Source organism: Bubalus bubalis, chromosome 1, assembly GCF_019923935.1.
Source record: "Bubalus bubalis isolate 160015118507 breed Murrah chromosome 1, NDDB_SH_1, whole genome shotgun sequence".
In the NCBI taxonomy this organism is placed as follows: domain Eukaryota; kingdom Metazoa; phylum Chordata; class Mammalia; order Artiodactyla; family Bovidae; genus Bubalus; species Bubalus bubalis.
The window spans coordinates 187,334,813-187,357,283 of record NC_059157.1 but is presented as its reverse complement, the minus strand read 5'-3'; the positions used below and the strand labels follow the sequence as shown (position 1 = coordinate 187,357,283).

Sequence of the window (22,471 nt, the reverse complement as noted above, 5' to 3'; positions counted from 1 at the left end):
TTGGTGATAGCCTGGCGTGTTTCAGTCCATGGGGTTGCAAAGAGTCAGACATGACTGAACAACTGAACCGAACTAAAGCCCTATGTAATAAATAATAATTCAGTTCACCTTAACTTCCTTATTACACATTAACTCAAAATTACTCTAAAGGAAGGAAAATGCCTTTTCCACAAAACTACAGCCAATGGGATTTCATGTTAAATATCTGCAAACCCAAGAACAGCATTTATGCGCTGGTCATGCATGGCCACACAGAGACTGGGCTCACCACCAATGCCCCTGTGGCTGCCAGTCAGAGCAGAAGCCCATGACTAGACAGCCTGCCCTCTCATACCATTTAGGACAGAACCATTTTCTGGACAGGCCAATATGTAGGTCTTTAGAAATAGGAAACCCACAAGCTTCATTGCAGGTCTTAATGGGGACTCCTGTGAAATGTGAAACTAAATATAAGGGCTTTCCACTTTTCAACCAGCTTCTGGACATAATCTGTTCTTGTGTTGGCAATAAGCCCTATTATTGTTTATAATGAGGGAATAATTCAGCTATCATAAATGTGCACTTCCTTCTTTTTCCAAAGGTTTTCCACACACCTCACCAGCAGCACTCAGGAAACCATAAGAGAGAATTTATTGCATAACAACTACCCACCACCATTTCTGATTCCTGTATCCCACCTTCAGGTCAGCAAGTCCTGGTGCTTGAGGACTACACTCTCTAGGTAGGTTTACAAAAACGTCAACTCTACAGTCACAAAATCAAACAACCAACCAAGTAAAACCCAAGGCTATGAGAACAGCTATTAACTCTCCATTTCCTTGTGTTTGGTCAAGAACCATATAAATGATGGTGCTGAATGTTTCGTGTGTGTGTGTGTGTGCCCAGTCTTTGCAGACCCATGGACTACAGCCTGCCAGGCTCCTCTGTCCATGGAATTTTCCAGCCAAGAACACTGGAGCAAGTTGCCAAGCCCTTCTCTAGGAGATCTTCCCAACCTAGGAATCAAACCCACATCTCTTTAGTCTCCTGCATTTGAAACGGGATTCTTTACCACTATCACCACCCAGGAAGCCCTGAATGTTTCATAACTCACCTAAATTCAGCACAGAGGAACCAAACTGGCCAGGTGTCCAGGGAAGGCCCTGGTCCTCAGGGAGGGGCAAAGCATGGCACCTCTGCTTCTACCAAGGCATCTCTGGCCTTCAAGGCTCTGGAATGGAGCCCAACTTGTAGATCATGTTTATATTTATGATCACATGAATGGATTCACACACAATGTACACGTGTATGCTCCAGGAAGCACACATAAAGTTCAGCTGCTGTTTCTCCTCACAAACCCACCCAGGGTGGAAGTGAGTCACCAGGGAGTGGGGAGCAGCAGCCTGGGAGCTGACACTCTGGATTCCAGCCCCCTTACTCAATCTGCCCCTTGGATTCCTAAGCAGAACCTCAGGATTCCAAGAACCACCCTGCTCATTTTAAAACGCTGACTGCTCAGTCTGCCCGGCCCAAAGCAGGAGGCCCTGCTTCTCACTGTCTCACCTACAGGGTGAATCTAAAACAAAGCAAAACAAGAATGATTCACAAGGATTCGGATGTGGGTGTCTCACAGGAAACTCACGCACCTGGCCTCATGGCCCTACCTTCCACTTTCAACAGAAGTCCGGAAAACTCATGAAGCTTCCCCATTCTGAGGAAAGCCTCGAGGAGGAAGACACTACACAAGGAAGCCAGCCAGTTTCCCTCAAGATGGTCTTTCTAAATATCTATGTGCTATTTCTATCCCAGTGAAGTCTCCCAATTATGCTTAAATAGACATCAAAATAATAATCATGGGTAAAAAGGAATCCCATTCATCGGATGCATGTTAGTGACGTCTCCAGGGTAAAATTAGGCTATGGAAAGGTTCTCTGATTTTCTAGGCCCAGGTGTTTGTCGGATTTGGTCTGGAGCCGTGTGGCACTCAGGCTCGGCATCCGATGTGCACAGGGCAGGGTCTGGGGAGGGCGGCCCGGTCCGCTCAGAGAGGCCGCAGCATCCGGACCTAGCAGCTTGGCATCCTCTGTTCGCGCTTAGCAACAGCTACCGCTTAGCTACAGCGCCCGGCGGGCAGCCAAGCACGGCGCGGCCGCCGAGGTTACCCGCGAGCGTTGACCGGTAGTAACCTCGGCGCGGGCGGCGGCGGCAGCAGGTGGCCTTTGCGCATGCGCAGCGGAGCGCCCCTGCCCAGCCCGCACCTACGCGAGCGCGCGCTTGAGAGGCCGGCCAGTGCTCTTCTCTTCCAACCATTCAGAATGTAGGGTTCCCGACGTGCACGAAAACCACCAGGCAGCCTCCGCCGGACCCTCAACCATATCTACAACTGAAAGCAGGTGTGTCCCCGCCACTTGGCAGGGACAGTGCAAACGTCACCCAGGGCCCCAGGCCTGCAGAGTCAGCATCCGCCCCGGTGGAAAAGACAAGGGTTTTTTACTCCATTTTAAAAGCCGGGCAAGAGCCCTGTTGGCGGGCCGGCCAGGGCCTCGCTTTCCCCAGAGCCGCCCTGGACGGGGGCCCGGGGTAGAAGTGTGGAATAGGGAGAAGGGGTTGTGGGGGTTGGGATTGGCCCCAATGAATTCGCTCCTTGGAGACAAGCCAGCCTGGTCGCCCTTGGAAGGAAGGTCAAGGTGAAGGACAGGTGGCCCAAGAACCCCATCCTGGAGGGCACAGGATCCACGGAGTCCTTAGTCAGGGTGGTGAACACAGCCGCCCCTGGCCCAGCCCATGAAGGAACTCTGGGGGTCTCTTCCCCAGGAGGTGGGGACGCTTTCTGTGGCACCTTTGCTGCCACCGGGTCTGGGGTTGTGTTTGTCATGGGCAAAGAAAGGTGAGAAAAACAGCTCATCTTTGTGGACCTGCGAAATGACAGAGGGAGGAGGGTTCTCAGTGGAGCTCGGAGCTGGTGGAGAGGCTGGTGGTTAGTAAGATTCGAGGTCTAGGCCTGAATCTGACATCTGCCTCCTTCTAAGCCTCCTTTCCTCCTCCCGTTAGGTCCACACTGACAATGATGCCCTGTGGCTTCCCCATGAGCACTTAACATAGACAATATGCTAAAGCAAACAGCATTTGTTTAGAAAAGCATTTTTTTAAAAAAATAAACACTTCTCCTCCAAAAGTGGGAGGGAAGAAACAACAACTGAGAAATCCCATTAAACTCCTGCTAAAAGGTTCACTTTCAGGATAGGCAGAGGAGATATCAAGGCGAGGGACTTTTTGTCTGAGCACATCAGCTTGTCTGATGACAGTAAAAGAAACAGAATGACTCAGGTTCTGTTTTTCAGTTTATCGCCACCCTTATCAGTTCACCACCGACAGCATTCGGGCAGGGGCTCCTTCTCACTGCCCTGCCCCCAGGAGTGCCACTGTGCTACCTTCTCCCAGAGCAGGGCTCCAGCTTCATTCATTTCCTCTACCAGCCACATGCTTTTCATTCCCTCCTTTCCAGATAGCCCTGGAGCTTAAGGCACCTGGTTTGTACATAGGCTTTTTTCCTCCCAGTTTGTGAGCTCATTTCAAGACCAAGATAATGCACATTTTTTTCAGAGTTTCGAAAAGCAGAACTTGGATCAACAAATGAACATTACTCGAGTTGAGATTTCAGCTCCACAGACAGAATTCTAAGAATAAGAGTTGTGCAAACATGGACCTGGTCAAGCTGGGAAGTGCCAGGCCTTAGTTGCTGTCAGGATGAAGCAAGAAAGATTGCTCCATGGGTGAGAGGTCAGAGGAGGGAGCTCCCAGGCTCCTTTGGGCTCCAAGATTCAGGCTCTAAATATAGGACTCCTTTGGACATAATTGCAGTCTTGAAGTCAAGCACAAAGAAGACTAACAACAGACACAGCTGACGAAAAGTAAAACTAAGGGCTGTGGGTCAGGTCAAGTCCCGGCAGGCACACCCACCTCCATCCTAGACTCTGAAAACTCCTCCTGATGCCTTTTTGCAAATTATGGGCAAAACCACCCAGTATTAGAGATACTTTATTCAAAGGTAAGTTTTCTATAGAGGTTTTGGAACTCCATCAGCGAAGGTTTTATAGAGGATGTACTTCCATCCTAAAAGCGCCTCGTTTTGTTCAGGTCTGTCTTTCCAAATGTTTTTCATCTGACCCACGTGGTTGCCTTTGTTCCTTAAATAAGCAAATCTGTTCGTTCTAGAACTGAACTCAAAACAAGCAGGTGTGTGGTTACTAAACATTTTCTTCTACCAGTTTATACATAAAAGAAATGGTTTCATGTTCAGCAGAATGTCACCTTCGGTTATATCTTGGCCTTGATGGATTCAGTTCTGGTTTATACGAGATGTTAGTTCCAGCATGTGAAGTTTTAATGCGCATACTTGGGGGTGTTAAAGGAAGGCAGGAGGGTACCTGCCCAGCAGGTGAAGATGAGCGTCACAAGAATGTACTCGAAAAGTGACACAGTGACACCAAGCCCCCACTGAGCAGAGCACAGTCCTGCAAGGTCACACTGAAGAGACCAGATGGCTCCAGACCAGGCACACTCTTTAGAAAAATGGCAGCGTGTTAGTGGGTCCTGCCAACTGGAAGGTGACTGGGGTGGCCTGACATGGGCATGAAGGAGAAGAGAAGACCTCAAAGCCAGTGTCAGCAGGGTCACCTGTGCTATGTCTGTGGGGGCTGTTGAGCCCGATCAGACTACACAGGAATCATGCACCCCTGATTCCAGGTCCCTGTTAGTGATGGTTTGACCTCCATGCAGCATGCCCCAAGAGAGCTACAGAAAGGCTGCCTAGACCCTTTGGATGTTCAAGTTCTGCCTATAAGCTAGCAAACTCTTACATGGTCACACTACATCCATCTGTCAGGAGAGTTGGCCCATCCTCTATAGTTTTTCAAAGCCTCTTTCGGAGCCTATAAGGCAGAGATTCAGAACTATTCCAGAAGACCTCATCATCAAAAGGGCCTGAGCCAGTGGCCTGACCCAGGGAGCCACAGAGAACCTGGAAACTGGCCCTGGAGGGGGCAGAGGAGTGCTCCAGCTGTCTCCATTCACCAAGGTGACCTGGGGTCATTGGGTTCCCTATGTCAACACCCCAGCATCAAGCAGGGAGCCCTCGTAAGCAAGGTCTAGGTTTGCTAAACTGTACCATAAGACCAGCCACAGCCTCAAAAATAAAGGCAGAGTATCAGAAGCCTTTTCTTTGCTCCCCAAAGAAAGCTTGCCTTTGCATGACAGTTCCATAGAAGATGAAAGTAATTTATGTATGGCCAATTCATTCTTCTATACAGTAGAAACTAATACAGCATAGTAAAGCAACTATATTCCAATAAAAATTAATTTAAAAAAAGTAATTCATTCATGCTAGAGGAGCATAAACTTGCCTTCACACCTGAGGAGCCCACCCCCTAGAGCCCCCCTCGCTGCTCTGGGATTTCTACAGTCCTCCTTTCACTGGCCTTCCTCCCCATCCATATCCCCGCCAGTTGGATCAAGTCACCCAGTGCTGGGATGGAATCCAGTCTCCACCTTAATGGAATTGCTGAAAGGGATTTTAATGGCATCTTCTACTCATTTTAGCCAGCCTGTCATTGCAGGCCTTGTGAAATAGCCGTGGAAATTAAGAGAAAGCAAACTTGAATTTGAGAAGGGCATTCAAATGCATTTTTATGGCTGAGAAGCAAACCAATACAGATAATCTGATGTGGGGCTGCCCAGAATGTTTAACTCTATCCTGACATTTGGCAAGGATGAGGCTAGAGGGTCTATTTCAGAGTAGGAGGTGCTGTCCCATTCCATCGGAGTGTTAGCATGTTGAGACCCCAACCAGGCTGAGGAAGAGGAAAGAAGACTCTCTAAAGCCCCAGCTAGGATTACTTTTGTTCTCAACCCACAGGTAATCTGGGGAGGTGTATTTCATTTCTAAGAATCAAGTCACCTGTTTGTGCAAAGCATGTCAGGCACACCAGCCTCACCTCCCTCAGGAGAGGACAGGACAGCCAAGCCTCTCCAAGAGATTAAAAAACCTCTTTATGGGTCCCTGTGAAAGGCAGAGGTGACTGACATCCAGGCAGGACTATTAAAGGGAAAATAAATCAGAAGTAACAGTCAAGGCAACCCTTAGTGGTTTTGTAAAAAGGGTGAAGTACACTCATGCCATGGTGGTCCTGTTGTCAGTTGCCCATGTTGGGGCCAGGGGCTTACTGGGTGTCTCGTCGGGTCCTAGTCTCAAAGCTCCCGTGCTTTTGTGTCCCACCTCCCCTGCTCCTGTGACCTGGGATATGTCTCCGAATCTCCTATACTCAGTGTATTAAAAGGACAGAATTGGCTTCTGAGTCACCTGAACCAAAGTGCTGCTTGAATTTTATAAATGGAAATGGCTTCCTTCTCTCTGGAAGGCAGACAACTCAAGAGTACCCACTACTCCACATCATGGACAAGCTCTGAAAGCCAGAGAGTGCTGTCTGTGTGTAGAATTGCCTCTGCTCCACCTCAGCCTTTCATGATGTGGATTCTCTTCCTAACAGGGCTGCTGAGCTGCTGTCTAGCACAGGGAGCTCAGCTCAGTGCTCTGGGACAACCTGGAGGGCTGGGATGAGTGGGGGTGGGGGGGAGGTTCAAGAGGGAGGGGATTATATGTATACATATAGCTGATTCACTTCCTGGTACTGCAGAAAGTAACACAACATTGTAAAGCAATTATACTCCAATTAAAAAAAAAAAATATATATATATATGGAGTCCTAAATGTTACCAACAACAATGCAGTGCCTAGCTTCCACAAAGCAAAAGCTACTTTCAAATTTAAGTCACACTGGGGTGAGTGAGGACAATTAAACTAGATGTTCCCTTACTTCCCTCAACACAATAGTTCACGTGACTAGTTAACGTTATGATACCAAAGTCCAAATTGTTCCAAGTCATCTGTCCCATCAACTCCGGCTCCATGAGTGAATTCCTTGAGGTAAAGTCATTACCGTATCAGAAGTCAGTGAGATCCTCCCCGGGGGGCACTCTTTTCTCCTGGGAATGGCTCCTTTCACAATTATGCTCTCTACTAGGAATCTATTACACGATCCACATTTTCCTCTAAAGACATCATTAATCATATAGTGCAAGTGTAATGACAATTGAAAATACAAGATGTTTTCTTAAAGGCCACAGTCAATGCGGGGCAACCATCAAGCTCAAGAATTGTAAAGAACCAGTGCTGACATCGCCTTCTTAAACATGGCGTCACTCACATCCTTTCCACTAAGGGTTATGAAGCTTCCTTTTCCCATCTTTTTTAAAATAATTATGTAGGAGCTTGTGATATTATTCTAACGCCAGTGACCGACTTTGCTACAGCATTCTGTGTCGAGTTAGTGTATAGCACCATGCTCTGGGATGGGGGTCGGGGGAGGCTTTCCTGGAGTTTACTTGAGTGGACTAGTGTCTGTGTGAGGGGAAGAAGCATGGATAGGAATCCAAGGCCAAGTCGAGGTGCTGGCTCTGACTTTGAGCGGTCACCCCCGCCTTCAGGCTCCTGTGTCCATCACTCACTATACAACCGGGCAGTCCTGAAACATGTCACCCTCTCAACCCACAACTCTCATTTTCCTTTCAGAAACGCCTCTCCCCTCCTCGGTGCACTGCGTTCAGCCCCGCTGTGATCCTTATAGTGAGCTTGGCACATAACGTTGAATTTTAAAAAACAAACAATACAGACAGAAAAACAGAACATGGTAAGAGAAGAAAGCACAAAAGCTCCTGCCCCAACAGTCAATTGCACTTGGCATGACGCCTGGCATCACACATCACACAGAGGTGACGCCAAATATAAAGCTGCCATCAAGAGAAAAGGGAGACACTGGCCAGCTGGATGAGCAGCAGCAGAGCGGGCCTCATGGGCACTGAGCCTGGAGAAGAGCACCGCTGCCCTGTGGCCACAGGGACCCTGGCACTCCGAGGCCCTGCACCAGGTGTGGCCTGGGCACCAAGCTGGGCCACCGAGTCTGAAACCACTGTCTAGCCTCCGGCCATCCCTGAAGCTGAGGCTTGGGGCAAGTCCTGCACATGCTGCTTCCTCTGTATTTGGTGAGAAGGTGGACAAGTAGCCCCCAGCCTCTGGGCGTGCGCGAGTGATAAACCACCAGGGCAACAAGAACAAAGGAAATGATGTAGTGCAGGGAAGGAGGGAAGGGCCGGGGGAAGTGAACACAGGTGCTGCAGAGGCCAAGGAGGAAGCCAGATGGAGAAGTCAGGCCTTGCTGCTTGAGAAACCAGCAACCCGGACACATCAACCCGTCTTCCACTCTGGCTCTAACCATCTCTGACTCACAGGCAGGTCCCTGGGGCCCACACCCTACTCCTCCACCCAGGCCCCCATCCCGAGCCTACACAGAGGTTACTTCAGGGCAAGTGTCTACCCGGAAGCCACCTGGACAAGGCTTCCTAGTAGGCCACTGGCCATGGACCTTGGTGGCCTCTCCCTTGCTAATTAAGAGGCCATTTCCATTGACAATCAGCATGACCATTTCTAACACGTAGAGACTATAGTGTGGGCAAGCCACACATCTGGCCAGGAAGTGATATTCTTCACCTGCCAGAGCCCCAAGTGAACACCTGCCAGGTTGGATTTCAAACCAACATTCTGCCTCCGTTTTCAAATGTTGGCATTTCTTCATTGCAAGTTGTCTCCATTTGAAATTTGAAAAATACCCATCTAAGCACTTCTAACATCATGATCACATTTCTAAGGCCACACATAACACGTGGACAGAAACCTGTTCGTGTATCCCACAGGTTTGCCACCATTTATCTATAGAGACACATCAGGTCAAAACCTCACAATGTCCTCCTAGTCACTCAGTGCATTTTTTCAATAAAAATCTTTGTTCAAGTGAAGAAGGAAAAAGCTGGAAATTTATGTTGAAATTTCAAGAGGCTCAAACAAATAGGCTCCTGAGCCTCTCACAGAATTTCTTTGTTAATGAAACAGGCTGGCACACCCTGAAAATGTAAGTCTCAGATCACTCAGATACTATCAGCTGTTGATAGTATCTGTTTGGGATCTGTTCCTGGTTGTGGTAGCAGACACACAGTCATCCCACAGTCAACTTGGCTCCAAAGTCCCAGGGATCTGTCAATCAAGGCTCTAAAACCATGGTTCCAAGGAATTCTGGGGTGCCACACCAACTGTCTCAACAGATTCGTGTCAAAGTGGTAGGAAACAAAACGAAGGCAAGAGAGGGCAGAAAGATGAAAAGTTAAAAAAAAAAAAAGTGAGTCTTGGTGGGTCTTCTTCTTAAAGGAAGAAGGATAGAGCCTAGATTAAGTTAAAAGGTTTAAACAATATAAACATTTAGAAGGTACCTGAATCACCTTGTTCCAAATTCCTCACGATTTTCCAGTTGTTTTAAATGGTTCATTAGAAACTAAAGACCATCGTTTCTGGGTGACATCTAACATGTCCTCTCCAAGTCACCTCCCTCCCCTGCCTCCAAAGATGGACGCAGGGTGGGTACACAGAGCTGGGGTGAATGAGGAGTGAATTCCATGGGAAGAAGTGAGTCAGGTTTGAAAAAGAAATACCAACCCAGGGAGGCATCAACTCTACACTCTGAAAATCCAGAGCTAGCAAAGGAGTATCTCCATTGTGAAGAAAACTCAAAATACCATCAGTTGTCGATTCCCAACAACAAGCAAAAAGGCAGCGGCAAACTCCTGTGTGTGCGCGTCTCCCAAGATCTCTGAAGTCTCACCTGCTCCATCAGCTCTTCTGTGTTTATGGCTAGCCCACCAACACCCCCCTGAGTCAGTCCTTTCAAGATCTATAAACATATACAACTGGTTTCCAGAGAGGTTACCCTAGGTCAGTGGTTACTTTTCAACACTTCAAGCATGGGAGGAAACACCTGGTTTCCATTTTTCTCTGAAACTAAAAAAGTAAAAAAGTCCCATCTAGAAAGACTAACGTTAACAACATCCAATAAAGAGAACCCTCCGTGTTCAGACTGGAAGCCAGCACACAGGAACGTTGGTCAAACTTTGTGATCATATCAGAGATTAAGAACTACTGTGTGATTCACAGACACAGAAAGCAATCTTGTGGTTACCAGAGGGAGAAGGGGAGGGATAAATTAGGAGTTTGGGGTTAACAGATAGACACCACGATGTATGAAATGGATAAACAACAAGGACCTATTGTATAGCACAGAGAATGCTATTCAATATCTTACAATAACCTTTAATGGAAAAGAAGCTATAAAAATATGCATATATATATAAAACTGAATCACTTTTCTTTACACCTGAAACCAGCACATTGTAAATCAACTACACTTCAATTAAAAAGACAAAAATAAAATCACTCAAGATGTCTCTTGAGTCATCTAATCTAATCTGTTCATATCATAGATAAGAAAAAAAATCAGGCATAAAGCAATCAGACAGATTGGCCACAGCAGAGCCGGAGTGGAAAGAGACAGTCCCCCACCTTCCAGACCCAGATTTTCCCAAACCACCTGATGATTCCTTCAAGGCTCCGCCCACCGCCGAAGGCTCCTCCCACCGCCGACGGGTCCCAGCGGCTCCGCTCCCTACCTTTCTTCCTCCACCAGGGGCCTTCTGGGACAGAGTAGGAGAGGTCCTTGAACTCAATGTTCACTGCCGCTCTCCGAGGCAAGGAGGAGAGGCGCTGGGCTTCTGTGAGATTGTTGTCCTCCTTCTTCAGATGTCCGTTCAGCAGCTCCTTCTCCACGGTGTCCCTGTCCCTGTTGCTGAAGACTACCTCGTCCACCGAGACGCACACTGACTTGGGCTCTGTCATCCCTGAAGAGCCGTTCTAAAGAGACAGGAAAGAAGCGTCGAGACCGAGTGTAAGCTACATCACGGCAAGGACCACAAGGACAGAACCGTCCATCAGTCAGAGTCATCTATCAACACTCCTCACCCTCCACCGCGCCTTCAGCAGCACAGGACGGGTGCTGCTCTAGAGGAATTCCCTCTCTCCAGCCTTCACTTCTTCTACCACTATAAATATGCTAAAGATAAACTATGAAACTGATCTACCGTCTTATTCAGGAATCATAACATCTAATCACAAAACCAAAATAAATATACCACTTGCCTCAAAGAATGAAACATCAGCCACCCTAAAAAATTATCTACTTACAGTCCACTTGTTAAAAAACCCAACAAAAATGCATGAGACTGCTAAGAAATGCACAGATGAAAACGCTTTATGATGATCTCCTTCAGTACCTCCCTGGTGTAACCTCATACACATTTTTTCAAGAGCAATGGTATCACTTGGACCCCTGGGAGTTGGTCTTTGTGTTTTCCTTATAAATTTTCCAACCACCCTACAACTCTCCTCTCTCACTGTATCTTCATAATAGCTCTGAAGTGTTAGAAAGCTTGATTTTTTTCTCTGTGATACAGACAAGGAAACTGAAGCACAGACTATTTTAAGGAACTCTACGATCAAGTGAGGGGCAGAAGGGATCCCAGAATATAAGTCATCCATAAAAACAGGTGCCTCTTCCACTGCATCACCAGGATACCTAATATGTAGCTCCATTGGCCTTTCAGGCTTCCACGGTGAGTCCACTGAACAGATGACCCAAGAACCAAAAGTATTTATGCAGAGAAAGGAATATCCTTTCTAATGGCTTGGCAATGCTGAACAAATCAATATGCTTCAGGCACCTCCAAAACACAGAAGAACCCTGGGGTGGACAAATAATGTGCTGTGCTTTTTCTAGCTGTCTCTTGAATCAAGAGAGAACATTCCCCTGTGCCAAAAGCGTGGGCCTCCAGTGACACACCTCCATACTGTTGAAGGCAGTCCGCCCGATCTAGTCTGATCTGGATGACCATCTTTGATAATTCAGGCCCTTCTGATGGCTGTAAGCCTGGGTAGCCCCTGACATACTGCTATTTGTTCTAAATAGGAATAATATCACACTGTTATTTTTCCATAGGTTTGTGGGGGTATTTCTTTAAAGTTGATGGCTTTTTGATCGTTATTGTTTCTAATAAAAAATCTAAAACAAAACCAGAGGGTGGACCATCAATAAACATTCTTACAAACCCCAGCAACTCTAGTGACCAAAACAAGCCCTCTCCCCATTAGAATGACCTCTTGTGTGTACAGTGACTGCATCCTTAATGAGCTGACATTATTTCCATCATGGGATTTAGGGGCCCCCACAATATCAGAGGATGTGGAGGTTTCAAATCTTTAAAGCAGGGGTAAGGGGATGGGGAGATGTGACCACAGGGGTTACTGGTTCTTACAATGCTTGAAAATGTTGTTTTGCAGTTTAAGAAAAAGACACACAAACACACACACACACCCCTCCCAGGCATCTCCCACCTCTGGAAAGCTTAACTGCATCAGAACTTAGTTCATTGACTGTAACGTTCTGTGGATAAAAATTAAACTGCAGAGTAAAACTCTTGACAAAATTAATCTTGCTTTGCTGCTGGCACCGAGCACGTGAAGTGCTTCAAACGCAAACATGAGTGGGTTCGTGCATCCCCCACACAATCGGGTTTGTGTCAGCCTGACAACGGGCCTGCTCAGAGCGTGGGCTGTGGAGGAGCCCCTCCTGCGCCCAGGAGGGCGCTGCAGGGCTTCTGCATCCGCGCTGGCCCAGCGCCTTCAGTGATGCGCCCCCTTGAAGGAACAACAGAGACCCTGCCCCAGTTCTGCACGAGCTTGGCTTTGACCCACCAGTGCGACGCTTACCTTCAACTCCAGCACACAGAGCAGCCCCAAATGCCATCCCTGTGCCACCTGTCTTGCCCTTCCGGGAACAGGAGCTTCTTTCCCCAGGTTATAATCCAGTTTGACTCCACAGGAGTCCTGGAAGCACCAGTCCTGGCTTTGGCCCGGGGTGGGGGTAGTGGAGGAGAAGGAAATGGCAACCCCTTCGGGGCGGATGTGGCGGGGTGGAGTAGTGGAAGGGCTTGGCCTGGGGGGGGGGGCGGGGGGGCTCAGTGGTAAAGAATCCTCCTGCAGTGCAGGAGAGGAAGGAAAAGGGGTTCTATCGCTGAGTCAGGCAGATCCCCTGGAGGAGGGCTTGGCAACCCACTCCAGTATTCTTGCCTGGAGAATCCCATGCACAGAGGAGCCTAGCGGGCTACAGTCATTGTCGCAAAAGGTCCCACGCGACTAAGCACGCACACATGCATGGGGTAGTGGAGAGACCAACAGACAGGGCAGTTAGCTCCAGGTCTGGTCCCCAAAGTCTATCCTCACCCCCCACCTTGAAAGGTGAGATGTCTGCGTTGCGTCCTGAGGCTCTAAAGTCTGGGTGGCCAATCGTTTTGTGTTCAGTTAGGGACGGGGAGTTTCCAGCAGCCCCTCCCCAGAGCGTGGCCTCCTTCCCCTTCCTGCCAAGGTGGACCATCCTGAGGAAGCTCAGGGACACGTCGGGTCTCGCAGTGCTGATGAAGCCCACACGACACGGGGATGAGCAGCCATTACTCCACCCTCCTCCTAACTGGAGCAGATGCCAACCTGGAGTATGAGGAGGGTCTGACTTCCCCCTCTACACTTATCTACTCCCTCCCTCCTCACTCTTAGCCCCGATAAAGCCCTGGGGATCAGCAGCCAGCCAGCCAGACACGCTCAGGGCCAAGACTGGGCCCCAAAGAATTTCAATACGAAGGGGCCATGACTAGAAGGAAGACGCTACTGGGACCCGCAGGGGTCACCCAGTGCAGGGCGGGCCTGGGGGTGTGGGACACACGGTGCTTCTGAGGAAATTGTGAGCTGGGCTTAGCAAGAGGAGGTGGAGGAGAGGTGCTGCTTCTTGACGGGCCCTGCGAGGGAACAGCAGGTGCGAAGGCTGGGCAGCAGGAGAGGGCGGAGCATCTGGAGACCGGAAATTCAGGGGCTAGAGCGCTGATGTGGGGTGAGGGAAAGCGCTTCTCGAACAAGATGGGACTGGAGAGGCTCACCGGGTCCACACAGTGGAGGGCTTGCCAAGCTTGTTAAGGGATTTGCACTCTATCTGGAAGTCTCTGCGGGGCTGCAGAGGGATGTCTAGGAGGAAGTAGCCAGCAGCCGAGTAGCTCAGCAGGGTGCCGGAGCCCTGGCGGCAGCTAGGTGGTGGGAGTGAGTGACCTCCACTAGCTGGGGATAGTGGGGAGGGAGACAGATGGACGGGCCGGTGGGACAAAGCTGGGTGAGTAAACTGATTTGGAACTGAAAGAGAGAAGCCAGAGGCCCGTACTTTCTAAATAAAGTTATGAATTATTATGCCTCCTGCGTGGTAGGTAAACGATTATGAACAATAGCGACTATTCATTCAGTAATGCACGACAATGTGCCCAATTACACTCCACGCTGCACAGATTAGTCCCCTTCTGTCTCCACAGCTCTACAGGGGGTATACCCTTTTCCACTCCACTTCACAGAGCCTGAGGCCCCACGGCTAAGGAGAGGCTGAGCTGGGGGCCAGCTCCTGCAAGGTGCTCCCACAAGCAGCATCCCTAACCATGCGGGAATATTGCTTGGCTTTCTATAGGCAAATTGCAGTAGTCCCTAGGCCATCCTAGCCCCTGTCCATCACAGGCAAAGCCACAAGAGACTGGGGAAACTGTACAAGCCCACCTTCCAAAGCAACCAAAGCAATGCATACCATCACCCGTCGTCTTTCCAACGGGTGTCCAATTAATAAAATCCTGCAGTCCTGTCTGATGGGAGGTAGTGGCTGTCACTCCAAAATAGACCAGCTCTCTTCAAACACATCCTCGGAGGATGTAGGTTACAGCTAGCTTGTCCTTAGCCTCCGGAGCTCATTAAAAATGAAACAAATATATCTTCCCTCCCTATTCGTTCCCTTTCATTGTATGCTTCCCTATCTTACCAAAGCATTCTCTTTGCCCTCTCCCTCCACACAATTTGTGCTGCATAATAAACGGTAAATAATAGCGAGTACATTCACAGATGTTGAGTGCCAAGGAGACCCATTTGGACTGTTTCTGCTTGCTATTGGTAAGAATTTTTTCTTGGCCACTGATTTCCTTGCACATCGAGATACCTATTTAGCTGGGGAAGGTCTCTAACAGCCAGCAACCCCCGCCCCCACCCCCGACCATAGTGACGCTGGTTCACTCCCTTTACTCAGGGAAGTCCAGTTGGAGATGGAAACTTTTCAGCATCGTTTCACAGCATCGTGGGAAGGAAAGGAAAGAAGAACTCACAGGCTCCAGGTACTGGCATGCACTCTCTCCACTTCTTTCCCTGCTGCCAGCTACAGTGTCCACCTAGATGAGTGGACCCTGCATTTGGAGGGCAGACCCCCCTCCCACACACACACACTGGAACCTTGAGCACACACAGAAAAGGAAAACTAGGTCCAGCACCCTCAAGAGCACTGCCTAAGGGAAAAGAACCCAAGTGTCAAGCCCTTAATTAAGCAAAGGCTAGGTGTCACTGATACGGTCACTCGGAGTGCCAACGTCATCGTCTCCAAAACCTGGCTTCCAACGGCTGCAAATGCCAATCCCATTGGGAGCCCTGCCCACCCCACCCAGCCCAGCTCAGGGACTCGCGAACACAGGTGGGTGATTTTCCCATCCTCCAAGACACCTTCTCTAGACTCACACCTGGCAGTCAGCCCTGGGCTGGACCCTAGAGGAAAGTTTAGGGCCCTGGGAATGTCTCTAGGGTTCTGTTTATGACTTGGGTCGAAATTTTAAATTTAAAAAAGGACAAGGTTTTCAGGGAGAATGATTTTCACACAAAACAACATTCTCTGAAAAAAGTGAGCTCAGTCTCATGTGAAAGAAACACCTAAGTTCTGGTGCTGCATCAAACCGTAAGGTAACACTCAGGAAATCTTGACAAAAACACCTGTACCTTAAAACATTCTAATTCACTATTGTCCTACATGTATAAGCCACTTTTGCAGCTTTGAAAGGGCTTCAAGAGTTAATTACCAGGCACCTCCAAGACCTGAAACTTTCTTTACCCACAACTAACAATAATCTCCTTCATTTTCCATTCCCACCATCATTCTGGAATCCCAAAGAAATGAACAAGTGCAAAATGAAAAATAGTCAAGTGTTACCCAAACATGCAACCAGATAAAAGCAAACGTCATGAGGGGGGTGCCTTTTTCATTTGGGTATCCCTCTCATATATAAGAAGCTAGGTTATAAAGGCGGAGACCTTCCAGAGATGGGACCCGGCTTGTGGATCCCCCTGCCCCTGGCTCTTTCCTGCTCTGCCAACCTCCTCAATGTGTCTGCGGCCCCATTCTCTCGGTTTACACAAAATCATTATATAATGAGCTGGCGAGGGTGGGTATGTTCTACAGTAACCTGTTTGGAATCATAGGATGCAGTTGTCAGAGCAGAGCATGCGCAGAAACCCGGCTACGTTTTTTTTTTCTTTCGCTCAACGCTAGAGGTAACTGTCGGTCAAATCCTGCGGAGCCCTGCTGACTTCAAATACAGGATGCTAAAAATGAAATAAAGGCAAAGGGTGGGGAAGAAACCCGTGCGTGCTGTGCACGGTGGGGTTACAGCTCATGGGAAGTGACTAGCAGGATAGTAAACACACAAAGGACCGAAGAGGGATGCATGGGGGGATTGGTAGGGGGAGGGGGAGATGGCTTGGAATACGGAATACTTTATTCTATCTGTACTTTAGATGACCTGAAATCAGTCCAGAAGTACCTCACTGCACTGCCGGTGTGCTGGGCATAGAAATGAAAGGCCCTGGTATGGGTGAGACAACAGTTAGTTTGTTTTTCTTTTTTCTACTGTGAGTTTATGTTTTAAAGGGGTAAGAGGAGACTCCTGACTACCTATAGAAACAGCATTTACTGTAAGTGTCTAGCAAAGAATTCGCCTGCACTCGGTGGTCCCCCCACGGAGCTGGCACCCTTGGGAAGAGTGAGATGAGCACCTTTGTCCCCACCCCAGTCTCTCCCCAGGGTAGAGAAATGTGACCCAGGGTAGCCCCTCACCTGCCTCCCCCTAACTCCGCCCGCCGCCCCCTCCGGAGCAGGTCCGGGAGAGGCTGTCCCCGGGGCCGAAGGGGCAGCCCAGGCTCTCGACCATCTCTCTCTTTTGTTCCCCTAGACAGTGCCGGCGCTCTGGAGAGCAGCGCAAGAAGCGCCGGATCCTCAGGCTCCCGCCACGCGCGCGGGCAGAGGGATGGGACCCCCTTTCCCTCTGGCCCAGGCTGCCGCCCCGCCCCAGTATGCTATGGGTCCCCAGGCCGGACACCCTGAGGCGGACGAGGTCAAGGCCATCTGTCCAGTTATGGGACCTCCTCTTTCCCTTCCTCCATCCCCTGGCCGTCCTCGGCTGCAAGCAGCATCCTGAGGCGTCAGGTGGCCAGGGCGGAAGGGGGGGGTGAGTCGGGCGCCTTCCCCGGGGCTCACGGGCAGGTGTCAGGGTGCGGGTCTTTGTGCGTTTCTTATTCTCCCGGAGAACAGAACCCAGCCCCGGGGGCAAAGGATGCGCTCACTCACCATGGCGGTGCCGACCGAGAAAGTGGCCATCAGACAGGCCATGCCCCGGGGGCGGCGGCGGCGGCGGCGGCGGCGGCGGCGGCGGCGGGGACAAGGCTGCGGGCGGCGGGGACGGGCGGCGGACACGAGGCTGCGCTCGCACCGGCTCGGCTGCTACGCGCCGCGCGGGCTCGGGCTCCAGCTCTACAGCTCTGGGGCCCCGGCTCCGCCCACGACTCGCCCACTCCGGCCCCGCCCTCTACCAGCGATTGGCCGGCGCGCGGGGGCGGGGCGGAGCCGACAGGTGCGCGTGCTCTTGTTTTGCTTCTGCGGGGGGCGGGTGGCCCAGTTTTTCGCGTCCCGGCTCCGCTGGCTGCCCGAGCGGCTGGCCCGGCAGGTGCCGAGGATCCTCCCCGGACCCCGAGTCTTCGAGTTCCAAAACTCGCGGGGGCCTGGCCAGAGACCCTGGGCCCCCGACTGTCAGCGGGGGGTCCTCGTCAGGACTGCCACCTCACAGACTGTAGTGCTGTGCGGGGAGGAGGGAGGGGGGCGGAGTTCGTCTTGGGAGGGAGAGTGGAAGGGTAAAGGAACTTCTCTCTCTCTTTTCCCCGTTGTTGGGCACCTCTCTGCCAGGTAGGAGCGTGAGAACTAAAGAAGAGGAGATGGCCGCTCCAGTACCCGACCCTCATTACAGCTCTGTATCTGGGGCACCCGCCCCTGCATACTGAGGCAGCACATTCACTCATTCACCCAACATTTCTGGGTGCCAGATGCAGAGTTAAGGCCTGGGTAACAAAAGGGTGCTAGGTGAAGATGCCCAGGCCTCTGTCCTTCCCCAGCTCCCCAACTACCACCTTAACAAAAAACCAAAAACTTTTTTTTTTTAATTTTAGATGTAGTGTTCCCATTACCTGGCCCACAGCTGTGTTCATGTAACTGCATAAGGAGAGACACATCAGACACCCTCTCATGTGGCCCCAGATGGGAGTATCAGATAGCCTGGCTTCTGCTAAGACCCTTATTATATGTAAGTGGAACCATTTCCTGGTAACCATGGTGATAAGACGTTTCTTACTCCCAATCTCAGAGGCTAATACTTTTATTCAGTGGTTTGCATGTCGGGACCACAGGTAGGAATGCATCCCTTCTCACCTCCAGCACACCTGGGTCACCCCTCCCCACTTTTCCTCGGGTTGGTGAAGCCCCTGCTTTTCTCACGGGGAGAGGGAGCATGGCTTTTCACGCCAGGCAGGGGGGGCTTCACACCTGAGGTCTCATGACCATAGGCAAAATCGCCCCTCGAATCAAAGGATGGAGGGAAAGGCAGTGTAATGCATGAGTTCAAGGGCGAGAGGGCCCTGCTTTTGTCTGCATCATTCGCTTGAATGGTTCACGCATCACCTTTATTGTGTTGTTAAGAAATCTGAGTGTTGTATCTCTAGGTGCCACTCGTTCTCTACGTGCTGGGCCCACCAGGCTGTGTGGTGCCTTGAACATGCTGAGCAAGGAGGCCAATGAACTCCCAATGTTCTGGAAAGAGGTTTCAGATTCACAAGCCTGTCTATGAGAACTGAGACCCAAAGGTAGGGATGGAGGTGCCCCATCTCTGAGACCTGGGATTTGTGGGCATCCCTGAAGCCCACCACTTGCCCCAGGGCCAAATGGAACACAAAACAGGGGCAAAAGACACAGCAGAACGTGACCATGGAGGATCTCTCCATGAGAATCCACTGGACCGTGCTGTGCAGCCAGGACAAGTGACAGTGTGGTCCTGCTGCCCTGGTGTGTATTCTCTGCCTGAGACCCACTCTCCTCACGGCTGGGTATGTGCTCAGAACATCCTTCTGGAACTGCCCCTGCCCCCAGCTCTACACCGGCTGATTCGGCCAGTGATTGGTCATGTACTGGAAGTGTAAGGCTCTGCTTGCCGAGCTCCTGGGAATGGCCAGGGGGACATGTGGAGCCTGAGGATGAAGCCAGAGAGGGAAGACAGTGGTAAAGTGGGTCCTTGCTGGCTTTTCCGTTACAGACCATGGAGAGCTCCACTTACACATCTGTACATGGGGATAACAATCATCTCAGCCACGTGGGAAATAATGTGTGCGCCACTGCTCATGGACACATAGCCAGCGATTCTAATCCTTACTAATGTTATCCTTCTTGTGCCAAATTTGGGAATAAGCAAATGGTGAATAAAGTCGGTCAGATCTGTGACGTGGCTATTGGGACTTCTTTGGCTATAAGTGACAGAATGCCCTCTCCAACTGGCTCAGGGTATTTCACTGTCTTAGGTAACAGGAAGACTCAGGGTGCACTGGTTTCAGGATTCAGCCCTTGATCCCAAGCTCTGTCCATGGCTTTGCTTTCTGCCTGCTGGCTTTCCACTATGGGAGGCTGTCACCACATTGCCCTCCCAGTAACAAGCCTGCATCCCATCACTGTGACCAAAACCAAATCAGGTCCACTCTTCCATCATTAAGCAAAGCCAAGCTGCTGACACTGGAATGTGAGGCAGGAAAGTGTAGCCTTAAATGCAGGGCACCAAGCCAGGAATGGGGAGACAAGCCTCAGATCCACTTCGACCGGCTCTTTGATTTTGGGATTTTTTAAAGGGAATGAACAAAGAAGCTTGGGTTAATTATCATCTGTGACAGCTCTGAGTCATGGTATCAGGAGACAGGAGGTCTCTGGTGGTCCATGGTTCAGGGCGTGGACCTGAGAATATCTTGCCCTGGAGAAGCAACCTGGGTACATATATTAATGATGAATCTATGTGCTGTGCTTAGTCACTCAGTCTTTGCAAACCCATGGACTGTAGCCCTCTGTCCATGTGATTTTCCAGGCAGGAATACTGGAGTGGGTTGCCATGCCCTCCTCATAATGGAGTGGGTCTCCATGCCCTCCTCCAGGGGATCTTCCCAACCCAGAGATCTAAATTTGGTATGTTTTATACTTGCTCTGTGAGATTAACATATTTTGTAAATATTAATTAATAATTCTTTGCCTAAGATAAAGGAACTCTTATTGTGTAGTTTTAAGGGACACCCTGCCAGAAGCACACTGGTGCCACTCAGGCCTCAGGTCTTTCTCCTGGCCCTGCCCTTTTGGAGTCAGTCCTGCAGATGTCCCACCCTGGAGACTATGTATATATCTGCAGTTGCACCCCCTTCCAAACCATCTCATCCCTGATGCTATGCCCTCTTATAATCCGTGTATCACCTAATTAATTCACTATTGATTGTGTTTCCTGTCTGCCACACTGCTCAAGAATGTAAGCCCCATGTGGGCAGGAATATCCACCCACTTATGGATCATCAGCCCCAGGAGCAGTGTCCAAGCTCATGAGCTATTCAGTCAATACCTCCCACCCCCCGTCCCTCTGGATCCTCCACGCTGGTTGTTCCCAGTGTGCATGAAGTGCCCAGAGTGGAAATGTGCATGCCTGTCAGTGTTCCACCAGGGGGGCTTCTCCCCCATTTGGTGCCCACCATTGCCCAGATGGGCTTTCCTGGTGGCTCAGTGGTAATGAATCTGCCTGCAATGCAGGAGATGTGGGTTTGATCCCTGGGTCAGGAAGATCTACTGGAGAAGGAAATGACACCCCACTCCAGTATTCTTGCCTGGGAAATCCCATGGACAGTGGAACCTGGAGGGCTACAGTCCATGGGGTTGCAAGGTTGAGCATGACTAAGCAACTAAAGCACCACCACCACCACTATTGACTGGAGTAAAACAAACAAAAAAACCTATGACAGAAGGCTGACCCCCCACCTCCTTAGTTCCTCTCGTCATGTTGACACCTGCTTTGCAGCAATGTGAAAGCTTATGGGATTTCTTTCCCCAAAGCCTCAACCGAGCTTGACTTTGGAGGTGTGGTGTAGGAAAGTGTTTGTTTGCTTGCTTACTCTTTACAACCCAAGCTCTGACTCTGAAGGTAAAGTTATCAGACAAATAAAAGCAGAATCTGGTGCCTCAACAACCACTAGAAAGGGTGGGGCTTGCCCCTTCCCCAGACTGGCAGGGATGGGAGACATAGTGGGGCCTTTGGGAGGCAGGGATGGTCTGGGGAACCCTGCCCTGTATTACCCCCAGGCCCACAATATAGCAGGTATTGGTCACCTGAGGAGTCCCGAGGGGAGACTTGCCCTTGGCTGGGCTGGAGACCTGCTTTCAGGTCATGGCCCCTGACCTCTTGGCCTCTGTGGTCCTTCCACTCATGTTGGCAGTCATCGGACCCCTTCTACTTCTGTTCACACCACCTCCATTGCTTCCACTTTTAAAAAGGAGGAGAAAGAGAGAAAGAGACAGCGAGAAGAGGTGAGAGGGAAGAAGGAAGACAAGAAAGAAGGAAGTGGAAAGGGGGAGAGAGAGAAAGAGCCTTGAATGGAAAGAATAGGAGTCTTAGCCTTTGATGGAAAGGGTGGACAGGGGAGCAGATGAGCAGACAGACGCACAGATAGAGGCTGCCTGGGAGGATGACAGGCTAAGCCACACACCAAATGGGAACTCTGTAATTGGTGTACTTTTAAGAAACATTGTTTTCCTGTCTATGGTTTGTTTGATTCCTATTTTACTAGCTGTCTTGACTCCCCCAGGGTTCCCAGTGGCTCAGTGGTAAAGAATCCACCTGCCAGCGCAGGAGATATGGGTTCCATCTCTGGGCCAGGAAGATCCCCTGGAGAAAGAAATGGCAACCCACTCCAATATTCTTGCCTGGAGAATCCCATGGACAGAGGAGCCTTGTAGGCTACAGTTCATGGGGTCACAAAGAGTTGGACATGACTAAACAGCAACAGTCTAACTTCCCCAGCATCTGTCTCAATCCAGATGCCCCCCCATCACATGTGAGCATCAGCCCAGCTCCAGAGAGGGGCCCTGCCATCCCCAGCCTGCCAGAGGTGATAGCAGGGGCGGGGTCACCACTGAGAGTGTGGTGGAGGTGGAGGGAAGAAGAGCCCAGATGGTAAGAGGGAAGGTGGAGGTGAGTGAATGAGAGAAGGAACAAGGCA

The 22,471-nt window shown here is 50.2% G+C and overlaps 1 protein-coding gene across 3 annotated transcripts in view; it reads right to left on the bottom strand.

Annotated features, from left to right (window-relative positions):
- Positions 1 to 17,647, bottom strand: part of ABCG1 (ATP binding cassette subfamily G member 1) — a 63,463-nt gene extending 45,816 nt beyond the window's left edge. For 2 of the 3 annotated variants that reach the window (XM_006071535.4, XM_006071536.4), the window contains exons 1-2: positions 17,484 to 17,647; positions 10,585 to 10,825 (exon numbers count right to left, since the gene is read on the bottom strand). In XM_006071535.4, the coding sequence (XP_006071597.1) occupies positions 10,585 to 10,825; positions 17,484 to 17,525 (283 nt within the window). In that variant the 5' untranslated portion in view covers positions 17,526 to 17,647. Of the gene's footprint in view, positions 1 to 1,093; positions 10,182 to 10,584; positions 10,826 to 17,483 lie in introns of those variants that run through there. The other variant, XM_044947370.2, reaches the window with a different exon arrangement.
- Between the last annotated feature and the right edge of the window lie 4,824 nt (positions 17,648 to 22,471).